This window comes from Aphelocoma coerulescens, chromosome 3 (genome assembly GCF_041296385.1).
Source record: "Aphelocoma coerulescens isolate FSJ_1873_10779 chromosome 3, UR_Acoe_1.0, whole genome shotgun sequence".
NCBI classification, from domain to species: Eukaryota; Metazoa; Chordata; class Aves; order Passeriformes; family Corvidae; genus Aphelocoma; species Aphelocoma coerulescens.
The window spans coordinates 57,291,700-57,312,292 of record NC_091016.1 but is presented as its reverse complement, the minus strand read 5'-3'; the positions used below and the strand labels follow the sequence as shown (position 1 = coordinate 57,312,292).

At 40.6% G+C, this 20,593-nt stretch overlaps 1 protein-coding gene across 14 annotated transcripts in view; it reads left to right on the top strand.

Annotated features, from left to right (window-relative positions):
• SASH1 (SAM and SH3 domain containing 1) overlaps positions 1–17,709 on the top strand; it is a 535,562-nt gene extending 517,853 nt beyond the window's left edge. For all 14 annotated transcript variants that reach the window (XM_069010408.1, XM_069010410.1, XM_069010406.1 and 11 more), the window contains 7 exons: positions 244–413; positions 1,507–1,716; positions 2,409–2,559; positions 5,066–5,179; positions 10,807–11,945; positions 12,495–12,626; positions 13,448–17,709. In XM_069010408.1, the coding sequence (XP_068866509.1) occupies positions 244–413; positions 1,507–1,716; positions 2,409–2,559; positions 5,066–5,179; positions 10,807–11,945; positions 12,495–12,626; positions 13,448–13,708 (2,177 nt within the window). In that variant the 3' untranslated portion in view covers positions 13,709–17,709. The remainder of the gene's footprint in view (positions 1–243; positions 414–1,506; positions 1,717–2,408; positions 2,560–5,065; positions 5,180–10,806; positions 11,946–12,494; positions 12,627–13,447) is intronic.
• Positions 17,710–20,593: the final 2,884 nt, after the last annotated feature.

Sequence of the window (20,593 nt, the reverse complement as noted above, 5' to 3'; positions counted from 1 at the left end):
AGACACTTGTTAAACAGCTTCTCGGTTAAATATTAAGGGACTGAATTCAGGAAAACAGGAGTGCAAAGTAGATTTACTAACTCTCCCATCCATATGTGTGTATAAGAAATAGCAGCATCTAAGGACTTTTAACTTTGATACCATGTTTTGTGGAAAGAAGACCCATTTTCTATCTTTCCTCTGTTTCTGAAGCTTCTTCACAAAGAGTCTTTTCTGTGAACTGATACTATGTCTCCCACACAGGTGGTCAGACAGTGAGCACAACAGATTCCTCAACCAGCAACAGGGAGAGTGTGAAATCAGAAGATGGTGACGATGAAGAGCCTCCTTACAGAGGACCTTTTTGTGGAAGAGCCAGGGTTCACACTGATTTTACTCCAAGTCCTTATGATACAGATTCTCTGAAGCTCAAGGTACCAGCTATATCTGTTTTTAAGGAGTAAAACATTTATTTTGCTGAAATTCTAAATTAAGAGCTTTTTGCAACAATGATAGAATTTTAATCTTTTAATGAATTTATTTGTGTTTTTGAAGCCCTTTAACCTGTCCTATACATTTAATATTTCCTTGTATAGCATTTATAGCAAAATGTTATAGAACATCAGTAAGTACTTACGTTTCTCTCCATCCAGGGAAAGACACTTGTGTCTTTAGTTTCTGGAAAATTAAAGATGTGCCATCAATTAATTTCCATTTTGCAAGGTTTTGCTTGAAAGATTGGAAAAATACTTTGTCTGCCACAATGAAATAATCCTCAATGGAAAAATTTTCAAAACTCTTGGAAGAAATGTGCATGTACCTGCACACAGTGTCTCTTAAAGGCATTTCAGTTAATATAACTTGGTTTGAGTTTATATTGAAGCACTTTGCTAAGTGAGTGGTCACCCCCCTTTAATTTTTCTGGATATTAGCTTTGATTATTTTTAGTTGTGCCATATTCAATTCAAACTGACTCCTTACATTCATTACTTAAAATTCCAAGGGCAGCTAATTCCTATTAAAGCAGATGTATGTAAGGTAGTCTCTTTAGGTGTGCAAAAGCAGTTGTGTGTCCATTTCTTTGTAATGATCATGAGCACATTAGGAAAAGCAACTTTGTTGGTTCTTTCTGTGTTGGCTTCCTTTGCTCAGGAGATCTGATGTGAAATTGTTCCCGTATACACTGAGCATGCTCTGCTTTGCACCAATTTCAGGTAGTTGCAAGCATAGAGACTTTTGAACCAAAGAGCACTGATGCTCTACAGAGATGTCAGCAAGTTTGTGAATCTGGACAGTCGGGGTCCATTCCAGGTTCTTTTGTTGACTTGCTCTGTGTTCTGAGGCATGTCACCTGATTCCCTTTTCTTCCATGCGTAAAACAAGCATTATCAGACATTTTTGCAAGAGCTGTGGTTAACCTTTTGAAAACTAAAGTGTGTTGTCCATGTACATGGAAATCCAAGTGGGTGTGTTTGCGTAAATATCTGTCAGAAAGCTAAGTGGCTTTCTTGCTTCTTTGGTCTGCAGAAAGGTGACATCATTGATATAATCAGCAAACCCCCCATGGGCACTTGGATGGGTCTCTTGAACAACAAAGTTGGCACCTTCAAATTTATCTATGTGGATGTGTTAAATGAAGAGGAAGAGAAGCCGAAGCGGCCCACGAGGAGACGTCGAAAAAGCAGACCTCCCCAGCCCAAGTCAGTTGAGGATCTCTTGGATCGCATCAATTTGAAGGTCCAAATTCTTTCTCTCTCTGCTTACCCTTCACTTTTGCTTGTGGGAAGGGGACCACACCTTTGAAGTTGTTAGTTTTGGAAGCTACACACCAGATTCATAATCCTAAGAATTGTGACACCACTTAGCAGAATCAGGTCTTAGCTGCAGAGTGAAAATAGCTGAAGCCAGGCAGAACTGCCTCTCAGGCATGATGAAGTGCTGCAGGCTGCGAGTCATGTGCACTCAGAGACCGTAAATAGTTGTACAGTATGACCACAGGCTAGCACGCTCCAGAGGCAAGCCAAAAGTGTAAAATAACAATAATTACCCTGTCTTGAAAGTGGACATTTTTTTTCCGTGTTTCTCAGGATAAATTGCTGTGGCTGTCATTCACCTTTCATACTTCTCCCGTCATACAGAGCCATGCCATGTTGTGCCTTCAGGTAGCATGATACCCAGGCCATCTAATACAGTGCATTCCAAACACAACAGTATATGCAGCATTCCAGTTCTGGCACAGCTACCTCCCTGAATTCAGAGCAGTGTTTATGCAAACTATAATACATAATTTTGCTGTTGTGCGCTGGTTTGCACTTATTTAACTACTGCATTTCTTGCTGGTTGCAAAAATCTCTTTTAGTATTTTTATTGATAAAGTTGAATAAATATGTTGTCTTACAGCTCTTCTTATTTTTTTCCCCTTTGTGCAGGAGCACATGCCCACGTTTCTGTTCAATGGTTATGAAGATCTGGATACCTTTAAGCTTTTAGAAGAAGAAGATTTGGATGAACTGAACATCCGAGATCCTGAGCACAGAGCTGTTCTCCTCACAGCAGTGGAACTTCTTCAGGAATATGATAGTACGTGGGATGTTAGAGGTTTTCTGTTTTAGTAGAGCTTTGCCAAGAACCTTGTGAACCCCTTAAAGCAGAAAACTTGTTCCAGGATTTTGATCTCATTTTTTTTCCTAATCTAGTTATTTCCAGGGTAATCCTGTGTAACGTTAGATTTTTGAGGAGTGACTTAAAACTTCCTTTTGTTCTGCTGGAATTAATTCTGTTCATGTAAACCTTGCCACCCAACTTATTTAATGAATATTAAATGTACAACACACAACACTAGAATAGTTGTTCAAGAATAAATCCTGAGATAACCTACTCAAAGTAAGAAGCTGAGACATAGAGAGTAGGAAAGAAGAAATTTCCAGATTAGAGGGAAGAGATTAAGATTATCAAGAGTAAAAAAAAAGTCAAAGCCCAGAGGGCTGTGGAGAAGTGTAATGTGAATTAGTCTCATCTGCACATGCTTTTGGTTCTTGGGCTGTTAATTGCAGGATTGTAAAGGTAGCTTCAGGTTGTCTATATGGTAACACAGCAATTTTCAAAGGGAGCAAATATATCAGTCAAGTGCAAAGAGTGAAAAACAGTGACCCACCTATCTGTGTTCAGCAGTGCAGATTTGCTCACTGAACACGTGGTGTCGGGAAAGTGGTTGCAATGACGAGGAGAAGTGGAGTAAGTCAAATGCAAGGGTGTCTTTGCTGCACTGGAGTAAGCAGAGCCTAGCTGCAGTAACCTTAGTACTGAATTTGCCCTTCATCTCCAAGTGTCAGTACAAGGTTGGTATCCACCGAGCAGAATCAGTAGAAGGGATTGTGTGAGGGCTTTCCCAGCTGCTTCTGTGCAAATTCCTATGTTTAGCTTAAACTGCCATAGCAGCAATTTAAACAGCTGTTGAGTGGGAAATGCTTAATTCAGTTACAGCAATATTTGTGGTTAGTGTCTTTAGACAGTGATGTGTGGCCTGTGTAGCTTTCTTGTTCATTTCCCAAAGAGGCATCCACTCCTTCCTTGCCCTTCTCTAGCTCCCAATAAAGTTGCAGTTGCATAATTAGTTAGTTTCTTTTCACTTATATCAGAGTAGCTTTTTGTCACCTAAGATGAGCTTCTCTTCATTATGTGCAGACCTATTTAGAATGCTAAACTTCCCTGAAGTAAAAATTTTTTTCAGGACCCTTCAATTTTGGTTTGAAAACTTGAAGATTTCATGGTTGGAAAGTACAAATTCCAGCTCCAAATCAGGATGATGAGGAGAAAGAGAAGTGGGGACCAGACAGCTGGAATCTGGGAGGGGCAGCAGCACATAGTTCCACTCCATAATTACTTGCCGTGTGCTGAGAGTAGGAATTGTACTAGCCATTTCTGACATTTTATTGCAGGGGGAAAAACCCCACAGCATAAACTGTATTCTTGTGTCATGACACTGGTTTTCTGTATCTTCAGCTCCAGATTTAGCTTCTTTACAAAACATGATTTCTGACAAAACATTCTGGGTAAATGCCTGGAATCCAGTGTATGCAAGCTGGATGGACCACACTTGAGAGTTGGCTTTTTGCATAGACCAAGGAAGGAAGGAATTGGCACCATTAGTCTTCTTCATGTCCCTTCATCCTTTGTTAGGGGACAATATCTAATGTGCCACTCACTCCTGATCCTTCCTCCTGGTCTTCTGGAAGGTAATTCAGAGTTAGGATTTTATTCTTTTTCACTTGACTTGGTTCTTTTCAGCTCTTTTCTTCTGTTTTGGGTGTTGGAGGTTTTTTAAGTCTTAGAAAGAACTTTGACACAATCATTTTAAATAAATTTCTGTGGTGGTAAGTTGCAGGCCCCAAGGCAGCTGAGGCACGCAGAAATTCCATTCTGCTTTCATTGTGTACCATGCTGCTCCCTCACACTCTTGCTGAGGCTGTTGTTAATCATTTACCAAACAGGATGAATGTTTCCAACATTTGTGATGGCTTTTCCTAATGCTCATTCTTTTCTGATATAAATAATACAATAGCGAAAATCATAGAATCATTTAGATTGGTAAAGACCTTTAGGTACAGCAAGTCCAACCAAGTCCTCACTAAACCAAGTCCCTAAGTACCACATCTGCACATCTTTTAAATGATGATCTCCAATGATGGTGACTCAACCACTGCCCTGGGCAACCTGTTCCAGTTCCTGACCACCTTTTCAGTGAAGAAATTTTTCTTAATTCACAAACTAAACCTCCCCTGGCACAGCTTGAGGCCATTTCCTTTAGTCCCATTGTTTGTTACTTGGCAGAAGAGGCCGACCCCCACCTGGCTACAACAGTCCAACAGTGCAGAGGGCATTAAGGTCTCCCCTGAGCCTCCTTTTCTCCAGGCTCAACACCCCCAGTTCCCTCGCCTGCTTCTCATAAGACTTGTGCTCCAGACCCTTCACCAGCTGTGTTGCCCTTCTCTGGACACACAAGATAATGGTGTTTGAAATGGAAGGTTGCGAAGTTCAGCCGCATTTTCTGTTTGCCTGTTTTTCACTGTATTCTCGCATCCTCTAGGTAACAGCGACCAGTCAGGATCTCAGGAGAAACTTCTCATTGAAGGCCAAGGCCTAACCGGATGCTCTCCTCGGGATTCTGGCTGCTACGAAAGCAGTGAAAACCTGGAGAATGGTAATGGTGACAACAATGAGCCTTATAGTTCCTGCAGTCTTTTTTTTTCAGTAGATAACTTCATATACTTTTGCTCCTGTTCCTAGCTAGCACAAGCTACTTCCTACTTGACTTTGTTCTTTGCTCTGACTACCTCTTTCCGCCTTGGCTTGAGCCATTGGTTTTCACTGCTACTGCTTCTAATTTATTTATTTGCATTAGTAGGAAACAGATCACATTTCACAAATAGTCTTTCTTTCGTGATCCTAAAGCAGCAGTCTTTCTCACTGCCATTCCTCTGCCTTCTCCTCTCCCAATCATATTCTCATGCCACTGTGTCTTATGAGGCTTGCACTTGCTTGTACACTGACAGTCCAAGTCTAAAGGACCACCAACAGGGAAGCCTCTGAACTCTACTGATATTAGAGGGATTTCTTTTGAACCCTTACAAAAGCTGTTAAGAAAATGTTCTTTGTTTTAGGCCATATTTTTCTGTTTGCTTTGGGTTGCATGTTGCATTGTCCTCTGATCAGAGCCCAACTGCAGAGATTTAGGACTTTTTAGTGTATGAACACTAGGAAGTTAAATTATTGAGAAGTTGGCAAGAAAATAAACTATGAAAAAAATGCTAATGATATCAGCTCCCATTGCCTTATCAGGGAAAGGTGATGCGCTGAAAAATTACCAAGGCAGATGATGATAATAGAGATTGCTGTCTCTGATCTGAAGAAACAGGTTATTGTGCTGATTGAGCATATGCTTTACTTCTGGGATGGTCTAAACTTGTCATTAGGGATGAAATATTAAAAGAGCTGAAATTGGTTTGAGTTAGGCATTTTCACTCCAAGCATTTGAGCCATGTCTTGGCCTCAGACTGCCTGGATTTATTGCTAGCATTCACCATAAATAGGAAACCAAGAACAGAAAAAATAGATTCTGTAAACTCCTTATAGTGGCCATTTTTCCAATTTAAAATAAGAGCTAAAAATCCTTCTCTTAGTATGTGCATTTTCTGTTAGTCTGCTACTGAAAAATAACATTTTATTGAAGAAAATAGCAATTTGCTTTGAAGCTGAATGCCTGGAATTGACAGTATACTAAATTCCTGAAAGTGGGGAGGCTTTTTTCTTGAATATGAATCCACCTTCACTTGGCATGCTGGAATAGAATCATAGCTAAATATATGGCATATGTGACAATTTTCTCTTCTTTTTATCTCTAAGTACAATCATAATGATAGCTGTAACACCGAAGTTGAAGTGCTGCTTGTACACTTTCCTTATTTTAACAATATAATAAAACCTTTAGAAAGCAATTGGCATTGCCTGTCTGCTTGGATACTTACATTTAAACTAATATTTCTCTCTGAGTTTTCCAGAATGTGAAATGCTGATGATTTTCATATTTTTTTTTATGTATGACTTGCTGCATTTCTGCATCATTTTTTCTCACAAATGCATTTAGTGCTTGTTTTGAAAACCATTATGAAAAGAATATTTGATGCATTCAGAGATTTTGTTAGGGCTATTTAATCTGAAAAGTGCTTCACCTTCATTGCAAAGTTCATGGTTCATAGTTGTTTATATGCATATTTTTTTCAAAATACATTCTGTTCTCATTTAGAATAGTCACTTGTCTGGTATAAATATCATAATGTGCAGATCAGCACTTCATAAAGGGGAAGTGCATTCTGAGAAGAAACCAGTCTTCACATTTTCTGGGTAATGGTTATACATAATATTTCTATGAACAGTATAGTGTCCAGTTTGGGGCTGATATTGGATCTTTTGACGTCAGTTCAAGATTTCAGAGCTGCTGTTACATTTTGGCTAGAAAATGGTTTGCTATGTACTATAGCAGAGTATCTTTTTAAGTACTTTTCAGGGTCCCACTACAGAAGTATTTGGATATTCTCCTAGGTATCTACAGTGTACTTATTAAAGCATTGTGGTTTTATTTTGATTCACAGAGAGTGAGGAGCAGGCAGTCTGTGATCTATCCAGTGTTAGACAGGAAAAACCTCAGAGCAGGAAGTTACCATCCCTGATCAGACACTTAGTCCATATAGAATCGGGGCAGAGGGAGCAAGCTGTCCCTTAGACTTGTGACAATTAGTCACAATTTAGAGGCAGGAAGTGGGCTTGTTTCGTGTGCGGGAGTCGGCAGTCTGAGCTGCATTTGGAAGCCATATCAGAAATCTGGTTCTCATAGGACTGGCCAAAAGTAGATAGCTACAGAAGGGTATAGGAACAGAGCATGCATATTTGATGCTTCCCAGGACACTCTTGGGGAATGACTCATTTAAGGACTTCAAAATTTGGGTGCTGTTTCCTTGCATTCATCAATTTTCCTGGAACTTCTTATGAATGCCCCTGGTCTTCCTTAGAACCTTCATACCTAACAATGTCTGTATATAGATGTCTGTCATACTCCTTCCCAAGTCATCTCTTTTGTAGTCTGAGAAGGCCTATTAATTATTCCCTATAGGTCATTCCCATCCCTGTTCATGCCTGGCTTCTTTGAACCTTTACTTGTTATGCTGTATAGCTTTTTCAAGGGGATGTAAAGAGGTAAAATTGCACATGCAATGTGCATACTTGAATGAGCGAAAAAAACAGGCCTTTATCAGGTTGAGATAAGGGTATTCTCTGATTTGTTCAGAATCTGAAGCCCAGATTCCCATAGTACCAGGCAGGCATCCTAAGCACTTAAGCATTCAGTCCTGATTAGTCAGAAAATGAAGCAACAGAACAGGTGGCCACATTGCCTAGTGTAATGTGCATTTCTACTTGTTTGTAATCAGTAGAAAAAGCAACGAGGCCAGTGTTGTCTAAGGTGCCATCATCTTTGTTGTGTCAACAGAGCAGTTTGAAATGCACCCAAACTAAAGCCACAGAAAGAAATGCCAAAATGAAGTTAATAAAATCTGGGATTTGGACACTGCATTCTGTGTCTGGTTTTGCATACATAAATTTCTGAGGACCATCTTCCATAAGGAAGAAGATACTGTGATAAGCACTGAAAAATTTTTGCTGTAGCTATGGTACCTCTAGAACAATTACACAAGACAGTCTTCTTTCTTCTGAGACAGATGATGACAAGGAATGGAAAAGTTCCTTCCCTGTATCATAATAACAAGAAGTATCATGAGAGGTGGACAATGCTTTGTTTAGCAAGAACTGCACCATAACATCAAACAGAAGAGCTGAAGTATTTCCTATAGCTTGAACTGAAATAATATAAACTTTTCTTTCATTTTGTGTGAGGACCACCTTTGTAATCTTATTTTTTACCCAGACATCTGTGTCCTGCACACATTTAAATCAGAAATGCCTCTATGGTTTACAGCCCTATGAAAGGCATTAGACTGCATAACTGTATCAGGGATCCATAAGACTGAGTTATTATCAAAAATCCTAGCATTAAAAATGTGGTTTAAACTTTACTAGCTATACACTTTAACCCTTGCAGGTTGTTTCCCTTTTTTTTTTTCTTAAGGTAGGCAATGTTACATTTGTGGACATTATTTATATAACTCTCCATGAAAACAGCTTAAAAATATATTTAAAAATCTGTTTTCAGGAAATATTACCTTCCATTTTTAGTGTCTCAGAAGCATAATGAAATTGCGCCTGACAGGAGGAAGGAAGGAGTAGATGAAAAAAGAGAAATAAATCATAGCTCCCCTCCTGATATTGCTCTTCACTTAAATCACATTAAAAGAAATTATGTTCTCAACTACTGTCCTCTGTACAAAGCCATAGCATTGAACCTAGCAGTACCTTTTAAACCATTTTGAAGCAGCGACCATAAAGATTGCATGTTCGGTTATACATGTTATAGACAAAATATTTTGAACTTCCTCCCGTTCTCACCTCATTTGTATATGTTTGCCTAACAGGGTTGGAATGAACTGAAGATTTGATTTTACTTTCACAAAATTTCTCTTTTCTTGTTTGTTTTTTTTTCTTCCTTTTCCTGTTCCTTATTTCTTCTTTTTTCCATTCCCACGCTACTGGCCTTACACAGACATACCCCATTTCTAAAGAAATTAAATGCTGCTTATTAGATACCCTTATGGCTTCAGTAAGAGCTTATATTGCACAGTAGTAGGGTTTTTCACAACTTTTCTTTTAGTACTGACGTTCCTGAGTGAACTTTCCTAAAAACTGTGTAACCCCTGATTGATATATCAGATTGAAAAGAAGGCACATGGATTTTGTTGTGTGAGCTGTGACAGCAACCCCCAGACAAGAGGGTGAATTACTTCACAAGTCAGGCATGTGCTAGCAAATATGAATAATAGAAAGAGAACACTCCTTTCCATGCTCATTACATATTGACATTAGCGCCTGTAGGCACTAAAAATTGAATGTAACATTTCTTACACATCTTCTTAATGTGATTGCAAGTTATTTTCAGAAGGTGGTGGCCTAGCTCCATGTGGAAGGGTGCAGACAGAGAGTTTCTTTCTGCTACTTCTCTGAGTTACCTGAATTCAAAGTAGCACCAAGGGAGACAGCTTCAGTGTGGGATGTGTCTCTATTAGCATTGTGGGGAAATGGTGATACTTAGCTTGAGTTGAACTGTGAACTATACAGCTTCTGAGAAAGGAGTTCCTGTGTACTCACATGCATCCTCATAAGCACGCCTTGATTTTAACTTTTTTTTGAGAGTGTTTTCCTTATACCTTCTTAAATGTAACCTCCATTTTCTTTGCTAGTTTTCTGGATACTTGTTTTTTTTTTAAACTCCTTAAGCAGAGTAAGAGGCAAGAGAAAGCAAGGTATTTATTTTTTTAGGTTAAACAGGTTCCTTTCATTCATATGCGAGGTGAACAGCATATGTTCACGTATTTAAAAGACAAGCACTGAACTTCTTTCAGGATAAAGCTCTGAAGGCAAAGAGTATAAGAAGAAAGCATGTATTGCTTAAAAGTACACACTATGATTTGAGACTGAGGTTAGTCACACTTGAAACTCCCTTTTGAAACACTTCTCCATCTCTTAAGATCTTTTTCTATAAAACTCTGCCATCCCTGAAAGTAGCTTTCCAAAGGGGCTGATGCAAAACCGGTCTTCATGCACTTTCTTGCTCTCTGTTTTGCCATTGCAAATAGTTTGCGGCTCATTTAAAAGATGAAATAACATTATTGGCATATAATTTAAAAATTCATAAACAGGAAGGATCTTTAAAAAAAATCCCATGCAAACTAGTAAACTTTATTAAAAGATTAACATTATTATTTATATATTAAACAAATTAGAGAAGAAAAAAATGTAGGTCTTTTGAGTTATTTCAGGGGGGGCTGTCAAACAACTTCACACAATGAGTATAAGGTATCAGTTCTAACTGTAGGATACAGTATTTCTACACTGAACAAGGTTTATATGAGCTAAACCTCAAATCTCTGCACACTGGAGAGCAGGAAGGATATTAAGTATTTTGGATGCATTTTACTTAAAAGATAACATTTACTATTAAAGATTAAGTTCAAATCAAATCTTTATGCTTGAAATGCCATTGAGTTCCTTTACCTTTAGAATTAACAAAAAGGGAATAAATAATTTTGTTTCAAAAGCATTTAGAAGTGATCTGTTATTTATGCTGGAGATTTTATTTTTAATGGTGAATTTATTTGTTTCTAGGTAAGACTCGAAGGACCTGTCTTCCTCCCTCAAAATCAGCAAGTGAGCATAGCTTTAGGGATTTCAGCAGAAACCAGCTATCAAATTATCCCACCCTTCCACTGACCAAGTCAATAGAAACTCTGCAGCCAGGGGAAAAAGAAAGCCGGCTGAGTTGTGCACATCGTGCTCTGAAGAGCTCTGTCCAGCCTCTGGCCGTCACGGGTCTGAAGAAGAACCGCAGAAGTTTACCAGTTGCTGTATGTCGAAGCTATGAAACTCTGGATGGCCCCCAGGGTGTAGACACATGGCCAAGATCCCACTCACTGGATGATCTCCAGGGAGAACCCCATACTAACTTACAGGACACTAACAAGAAAGTAGGTTCTTTTCCTCAGGATTCACTGGATATAGCTAAAAAGGCAACTGGCTCTGTCTTGCCGCCTCAGTCTCATGGAAGCAGCTGTAAGGTAGATGATTTCATGGCTAAGCAGGGCAAAGGAGCTGCTAATTCTCAGAAAGGAAGAGCTAAGGAATTGAACTTCTCTGTAATGGAGACTGCAGGTGGAAAGCCTGCTCCATTCCCCCTGAAAAACTGTGAAGCTCAGCCTGCCTTAGTGATGCATCATGCAACAAGGACACCTCTGGAAATACAGAGTAAAGGTTTTCATGACCTTGCACGGGCTGATTATGCTCCAGTCCTCAAGGGAGGGCTAGAAGCTGAGCAAAAAGGCATAAACGAGGCAAGAATGCAACCAAAAAATCCTTCTCAGCCGCCGCCTGTCCCTGCCAAAAAATGCCGAGAACGCCTTTCTAATGGATTATATCATCCTCCCATGACCACAAGTGGAAACCACTCAAGTTTAGAAGCACCATGTTTGCCAGTAAAAAAGACCAGCTCCTCCACTCCCATTGATTGTCATGGAGTACCTGTCCATAGGACATCTTCTGAACAGGAGCCCAGTAGCCCTCCTAGCCCACTGCCACCCTGGCTGTCGGAGCTCCCAGAGACTGCTAGTGTTCAGCAGCATGTGGTAAAGCTCGGTCCTGCATCAGCAAGGAAAGTCTCTTGTAGCAGAGGAATGGATCTGGAAATGGTCATAGAAAACAAGCTGCAGTCTGAAGACATTGATCTTACTGAAGAACCGTACTCAGACAAGGTAAGTGGTAATCACCTCAGTGGTTTTATTCTGCCAGCATTCCAAGGGATAGTCTGTCATTCATTGTATCTGACATTTTTTGTGGGTGGCCAAGATAAGCTAACAATCATTGGGACATTAGACATTCTATAACTCTGTTTGTCTTTTCTATCAGACTGTATGCCTAAAGTAGTTCTTGTGTTGTGGCGGACTCAGAAATCCCAGACTTACTCTGAACCTTCATCTTTTCAGACCACTGGTGCCTTGGTGGCACTGGGCATGAAAATGTCTCTTTCTCTACTAATATGGGGGAGTAGAACTGAAAAAGGAGGTAATGATTAGATTTTATGTTGCCAAGAAACTCTGACTTGATAGCATCAACTAGTACATCTTTTTGTGGGGGGAAAGAAGGAGTCTTTTAGGGATTACTTTTTCAGTTTTCCTGGAACCTCAACGAAAGCTCCTTCTTGCTCCCATCCTGCACTTCTCTTTCTGTTGCATTGTTTGGTCTGTATAGATACACTTCTTTAATCTGTCCTCTCTCCTTTGTGTCTGGCTGGCAACATTCAGCATGGTCGCTGTGGCATTCCTGAGGCTTTGGTACAGAGGTACTCTGAAGACTTAGAGCAGCCTGAGAAGGACGTTGCTACAAACATGGACCAAATCCGGGTAAAGCAGCTGAGGAAGCAGCATCGTATGGCAGTGAGTATTCCCATGAAGCAGATTTTCTTATTTATGAGCAGACTTTTAAAAGGACTAACTAGTAGTAAAGGGAGATAATTGAGAAGTCCTGGTACCAAAGTGCTCCTTGTGTTCATCCAGCAGGTACAGCACAAGCAGAGGTACTGCAGGGGCAGGGGGTACCTCCCCCAGTCCTAAATGAGGACAGTCAGAAGCTGAGAGTGGATAGCCCTCTCTTGACCAAGTAATGGCCTTAAAAGTCTAAGCAGACTGCAAGCAGTGGTAACAGAGACTTGCTCACTAAGGGTGGCATGTGTTAAATGCTTCTGTATTAAAATCTGAAAGGTTTTACACTCCTTTTTCATTTCTTAAACTATACTAGTGTCCACTCCTCCTTGGGAAAAGCAGAAGGGAGAAACCATCAAAAACTTTGATGGCTTTTTCTGGGGGAACTTTGTATGTCTGAGGAGGTAATAGGCAAAATTGGTATTCTCTTGCCTTACTGAGAAATTAAATGGATCACTCTGAAAAGTCTTGTTACTGAGTATTCTTTACTGATCTCAAACTAATTCAGAATGGTACTTGACAGTCAGCCAAACAGCTGGATACTGCCCACTGTGTCTGTATTGCCAAAATTGTTGTCATTGCTTCTGGCCAAGGGATCTGAGCCTTTAAGCCCACACCACTCTCATACTGACAAATGTGACATGAGAGAAGTTAAAACATCTGCTATGAAATTGTCTACCAGTTTGGAAGAGAAAATAAAAAGAAAAAAGAGTTGTTGTAGAATCAGAGATGTTTAACATTAAAGGTTCTCTTTTCTTTCTTTTTTTACTCCCCAGATTCCAAGTGGAGGACTCACAGAAATTTGCCGTAAACCTGTGTCCCCAGGACTCATCACCTCTGTATCTGACTGGCTGATTTCCATTGGTCTGCCTATGTATTCCAGCCTGCTCACAGAAGCAGGATTCAACACACTGAGCAAAGTGCCTTCTCTGTCACAAACTTGCCTTCAAAAAGCTGGCATCACAGAGGAAAGGCACATAAGCAAGCTCCTGGCAGCAGCAAGACTCTTCAAACCTCTTGATCCAGAGGCAATTTAACATGCTCAATAGTGTGACCTTGTCTGGTCGAGAATCCACTGCTTCTTCCTGCACCAGTATCACTCTAATTACTTCACGTAGCTAAAGGGATCAAGGAAGTGGCTCCCCAGGACAGGCAGATATCTTCTTCAAAGGATATGAAAGTCTTTGGCAACTGAAGGAGAAGAGAAGCAACCACCAGGTAACATAGATGTGGTACTTCCCTCCCCCCTCACACCCATCTAAAGTATTCCTGTTCCATAAACTGCGCAGGGTTGGCCTGAGAATCAGACAGCTTCACAGAATTAGGGGATTCTTGCATATTTTCCTCGAGTTTGTGAGTGATGCTAATACATCTAGGTTTTTCATACATCTAGGTTCCGGGTACCTGAAATCAGTCCTAAAGACCAGGTACAAATCACAGTGAAAATTCCAATAGAAGCTGTTTGGCAAATGCCTTTTGTTTATTTCAGCAATCTAGAGAGAAACACAAAGCCCTCCCCAGTCATCTTTGCTGTTGCTTGGTATAGGTCGCAGTTGCCACAAAGCCTTTAGCTAGGCTGAAGTTGATGGACTGAAACTAGTTTTCAGTGTGGTCCATCTTTGTCACTTCAATGCAACTAACCCACAGAGAGTCAGAAAGCTTCTTTTTATTTGTACAGAGCTGAGGTCATTTTTATAACTGCTTTCTAGCAATCAGCTTTTTATTTCCCTTAAAATAAGCTTTTAAGCAGTTACCTAGTGTTCACTTCCCTGTATTCACATTTCCCAAGCCTTGTTTCAACCTGTCACACTTAAGTTGCATTTAGGGTGATTGCCAGCTGAAGTAGCTTCTATAAAATGCCTCATCATAATATCTCCTGTGTTGTAGAGCTGCTTTTACAATGCAGGGTTATGCTAGGTTTCAGTTGTCAGGTTAACTCCTTGTTCACTACAGTCTGCATTTACTGTTGTTACTAAACTGTTCCAAGATATACTGCCTTGTATATATGTAACTGCTTTTCATTTTAATCATATTCTGTGTACTGTGTTATATTGTCAATCATTATGCCGCAGCTTTGACTTGGTATCCTGACCATATTGATTCCAAACAGTGGGTTTCTACAAATGAAAATTCACTTGCATTGAAAAAGCAAATTGTGTCCCATAGAAGTCATTAGACCCAGTAATTCCATTGCATGGAGAAGAAAATTCCCATATAGTCTTACGAAAACACTGTGATTTTTAGAACAGTTGATATCCCTCACCACTCTGTTAATGTTACCTCTCACTGGAAAAGAGCATTTTTCTGGCAAATGTGATGAACCATTTTTCATGATGCAATGATATTTTTCTGCCTAACTCCATGTGAAACTTTCCAGTCACATATATGACTAATGACAGATTTTATTTTTCTATATTGGATACACATTTTATATACCAAATACAAATTAGCATGAATAGCACATAATTAGCTTTTTCTTTGGGGTCTATATATGGTGTGTCCTTCAGCTTCTTGTAGTGCAAATGTTCCATGGAAGACAGAGCAAACTTAGTCTGGCAGGCAAAAGGAGATAGTATAGAAACCTGGGCACAGGCCAAGATGTGTAGCTATTTCCAGTATCATTTCTGACATCAATTTACTGTATAAAACCAGACAAGGCACTTCACTGTTTGGTGCCCCAATTATCCTAGCCTCATATTGAGCTAATGACTTCTCCTGATAAAGTGCTTTCAGACTGGTGAAAGAAAAATTGTGGTTACTCCATGATTCCTTACTGTATGTGGCCCTTCTTTCATGGTCATGTTTTAAGCAGATGAATATGCATTTTACTACAGATGATAACTAATTTGCCTCCTGGTACAATTGATAGCTGTTAGGTTTACTTCCCTCATTTCGTATTTCAGCAGTGTTTACTGCATACCATCGTATGAAGGCAACTAATTCAGTGATGCAAGTTGAAATTGCAAAGCTCTGCAATATTCTCCTTGGTGTCTGATAAGCAGCATGTTCTGATATGACAGAATCAGGAGACATACTGCAGACATGTTTTGTACAGCTGGTGAAAATCTGGTGCAGTCTCACTTTGAGTCCTGTGTGCAGTTTTGGGTGCCAGAATATAAAAAAGACATTAAGCTATTGGGGTGTGTGCAAAGGAGGGCCACAAGGATTGTGAAGGGTCGGGAGGGGAAGCTTTGTGAGGAACAGCTGAGTCTGTTCAGCCTGGAGGAGACTGAGGGCAGACCTCACTGCAGTCTCAACATCCTCATGAGAGGAAGCAGAATGGCAGGTATCGATCTCTTCACTCTGGTGACCAGGGACAGGACCCAAGGACATGGCATGAAGCTGAGTCAGGGGAGGTTTAGGTTGGATATCAGGAAAAGGTTCTTCACTCAGAGGGTGGTTGGGCACTGGAACAGGCTCCCCAGGGAAATGGTCACAGCACCGAGCCTGACAGGAGTTCAAGAGACATTTGGACAACACCCTCAGGTACATGGTGTGACTCTTGGGGATGGTGCTGTGCAGGGCCAGGAGTTGGACTCAACTGGTCCCCTTTTGTAGCTCAGTATTTTCTATGATTCTAAAAAAAAAAAACAACAAACGAAAAAATGTTTAAAAAATTGTTTTTTTAATAATTATTATTTTTCTCTTGTTCCTCTCTGAGGCTTACATGGTGACTATCAGTAAGCAGGAGATGGAAAGAGTATTGAGACTTCCTGGGATTGCTGGGAGGGACCAGAACAGAGTAGAAGTAAGTGGACAGCAGTTATATCAGAGCAAGGGAAAAGTCCAAGCTGACTATAGCAATAAAATAGGAAACAAATTGCCTCATGTTGCAAGGGAAGACAAGTCATATAATGAAGCTCTCCCATATTAATCACTTTCCCCTCTCAATAACAGAAGGAGATTTATGGGAATAAGCTGAACCTGTTGGCCAAATTCTCTTTGTAAATCCATACCTTTTAAATGATTATGTGACCCAGGGAAACCAAATCATACCCATCAGGACTGGAGTGAGCAGTTTGAGATTTAAGAGTTTTAATATTTTTTTTGTTTTCTTTTAAAGACTGTGCTTTGTGGTCTTACTTGAATTGCAATTTTAGTTTATATTCTAATCTAAAAAAAGCCTTAAGCTTCTCAGTGTTTGAGCTTCCCTGCTGTGGTTTCAGTGACCTGTGGCATTCCCCCAAGCAGGTGAGGTGGTGCATTATGAGAGCCATAACCTCTTGCATCTTCTTGCAACCCTTCAGTGCTCTAAGCAGAAGTTCACTCATTAACTCTTGGGAAGCACAGAAGAAACCTGCTGCTGGAATCCTCATCTGCTCTGCTCAGGCTCACTGTGTTAAGTATCTATCCATTGTATCTTAGTAACTCAAACAGCTATTTAACAATAGAAGCAGCAAGCCCAAAATATTACCAAATGCCATCATAATCCTATGCTTTCATCAATAACCTGCTGTTGCTACCCAGATGGCAATTCCCTGTGCTCTTATATGAGCCTGGCTGTGGATGCAGACTGGGAGCATGATCAGAAGCATTAAACATCACATTATTCAAACAGGCCATCATCTCTAAGAGCAGCAATAGTGGTCGATTCACCAAGTCACAGCTGTGCAGTTGTACTGTATTATTTTTAGAATAAATAATACTTTTGGTCCAAGATACTTTTATCATTAATTGACACCCTTTGGGGAATCAAAACTGTCAAGCAAGTTATGTAACAACTAACAAAGTTGCACTTTCTGTATATGAAATCAATATTTAAATAACTTATTTTTCTCCATTTGCTGTTCTTAAATGATGTAAGTAGCTGTAATATACCAGTACTCAATATGTCCTGCAGTTTGCTTCAACCCAAGAAAGCTGTGTATTGTAAAGAAAAAAAGCAAAAACAAAATATGAATGTGTAAAGATTATTGTGCTGTTTCATTTAGCAAAAAAATGGTTGACAAAAGGGTTTTCCTGTGTATCAAAACTTGTCTATAATTATATGTCATACTGTTCATAGATAAAAAGTAAATAAATTTCCATGGTCTCTCTCTTTTTTGTTGTTGTTTTTAATTTTGCTAACAGATCCTCTATTTAGTGCTCTGGTAGCAGTGTCCAGTGATTTAATTTTTTTGCTTATATCTTGGGCTCTCAACCTGTAGCTTTCCAAGCCTGTAGTTCCTCTCCTTGTAAGCACTCTCAACACATCTACAGCAGGAGAAGGTTTAAAACATTTAAAATATTAAAAGCCCTGATAATCCAGGACTAGAAGCAGCTGTTAAATTATGTTGTGATGTGAATCAGCACTGTCCAGACTTTGTCTGTTATATCCTGTGAATGTCCAGCTGCTGGGCTCAGCGAGGTATGTGTGAGAGATCTCCCAGGTCTGCCCTTGGGAGCTTTACCACTTGGCAATGGAATAATTAATAATGGCTGGACCCGGAGAAAGGGCCCATGAGTACAGTGCCGTGGAGTTGCAGTTACAGCTCTTGCCTGCCAGAAGGGATTTCAGACCTGGTTTTCAAATGCAGCTGCGCTTCGTTTGGCTGGCAAGGTACTGTAACTCCTGAGCAATCAGGTAATGTCTCCAGTCTGTAATAAGATGCCAATGTCCAGGGTTTGGGGCAACCGAGCCTTGGGACATGACTCTTGGCACTTCCAGCTCACTTGAGTAACTTCTTGCTTACTGTTTTGCATTTGTTGGTCTGGTTAAATTCGCGGTGCGATTAATGTGTATGCTTAGCTGCCTAACAGCGCGCTGCCAGCTCCTCATGGCAACAGCTTAAAGTTAATGCTTTGTGGCTTTAGCCCCAAGGAACGGGGTGGGGGGGGCTGTGTCTGCACGAGTTGTCGTTAACCGGAAGCTGAACTCAGGAAACGACATAAAGAGGAAAACACAAAAATATTTTGGGCTGGATCCAGGCAGCTGAATCCTCGGCTCCCCTCGGGCAGCGCTCCCATCAGAACTGCACGACGTGGCGAACATTTCGTGGGAACGAGGGCGGTGAGGGGCTCCATGCGCTCCATGCGCTCTGCGGGTCCCTGAGGGCGCTCGGGCGGCAGAGGGCGCCGCGCCGCGGGCAGCGGGAGCGGCTGGCGCCGGGACCGGCTGTTTCCAAGGGTCTCTCAAGAAACAAAACAGAAATAAAAACAAAACAAACACTGCACAACATGAAAAGCCAGGGCGCTTGCCATTTCTGCAGCTGGAAGGAGTATTGCTTCCCTTCCAAGATTGCTGTGGTCCAGGATTGCATTGGGAGCAGCTGAAATACAAAGCCCCCATCTATTGCTCTCAGCATTTTGCTGCTGCGTTTCATCCAAATGTGTGCTAACCACAGTAGCTGCTGCCAAAACCAAACACTGCCATCCCCCAACACATACATACCTATCCTTATTCTAAAAGTTCTCTTTCCGTATGTGTTTGCACCAGAAAAAGAGTTGTGGGAGAAAAGTGCTAAACATTCTTGTTGCTGATACTTAGAAAAAGAAACTTTAAGCCTGAGCAGAAGGTTCATGTGTAAGCCCATAGAGACTTAAAAGCTATGAGTGTAATGTTACATGTACCACCCGAGCTACCTCAGGAGTCCACTAAATGGACAAAAGTACAAAACAAATGGTGTGACTCTTGGGGTGGTGCTGTGCAGGGACAGGAGTTTGACTCAATGATCCTTGTGGATCCCTTCCAACTCAGCATATTCTGATTCTATAATTCTTATTATTTCTTAGCCTTTCCCTTTTGCAGGCACTGCAGTCTTTCACTGCATGAATGGACATCATTATTTGTTTCCTTCAATTCTGCAACACGAGCAGTCTATGCTGAGCTTGCACCTGCATGACTGTGCTTGCAGGTGTAAGCATACTGATAATGTTCAAGTCCTGACCCCAAAGCTACGCTATTACTGAGATTCTGTCATTTCCAGTGGGTTTGGGCCTGACTCCAAGCAGAAGAATTTTTGCACACATAAATGAACTTATTAATACTCTATACCAAAAAGACACCAAGCCCTCTTTAAAAACTTTTCAGGACATTTATAGAATTAGTATTCTTCCAGAAAGAGTCAGACTAGGACAAAGCCATAGGTCTTATTTCAAAGGAATATTGTTGCTTGGCCTGCTGCAGTTGAAGTTAATGGAAAATATAGGTGCCTACGGTCAAACAGAAAGATGCCAGGTGGGATTAGCTGCTTCCAAGACTAGACAGGTTTGAGTAGGAGAGAAAGGTGAGTTGGGATTACAATTTTGCACTTTTAACGGCTGTGTTGTTTACTGAATCTGCTTAAGCTCACCATCTGTGAGACGAGTCTGGCATGGGCTTGGAGGTTCTGGACTTGGCTCTCCCAAGGTAGATCCCATCCCAGGTAGGCAGAGCCCTTTGCATCCCTGACAAGTTCTACATTCCTTATGATATTATGCATATGCTATTCTGAAATTCCCACAAGTTGCATTTTTTTCATTTAGCCACAAAATGCATACAAAGCTGTGCAAGTTCATGAAAACAAGACCGGTGTTTATGTCCGCAAATCCTGCCTTAAGGGGGCACTCTTGTGAATTAGCCTATCAATCTACTGGTTTGTGGGGGTTTTTGCCTTTTTTTTCTCTTTTTTTTTAATGTTTTACTGAATCATGACTAAGCTGTTACCTAATTCTAGCATTCACTTTTGAAGTTCTGATTTAAGTGGCTCCATTTGCACTTAGCCAAACAAAAAAAAAACCACCTCCTTTGTCTGCCTCGAAGAGTGGAACTGGGTTGTCTCTCTGGCAAGTTCAATGTTGATTAAAAAAACCATGCAATGCCACCTCAACCCTGTGGTGAGCTGCTCCTGTACAGCACTAGCAGTGTGACAGTAGCCTGTCGTCCATTCTGATGTCCAGAGTCCCCACTGGAACAAGCTTGGTAGTGAGAGCTAAGGTTAGTTCAACTCGCAAATGTGCTCAGG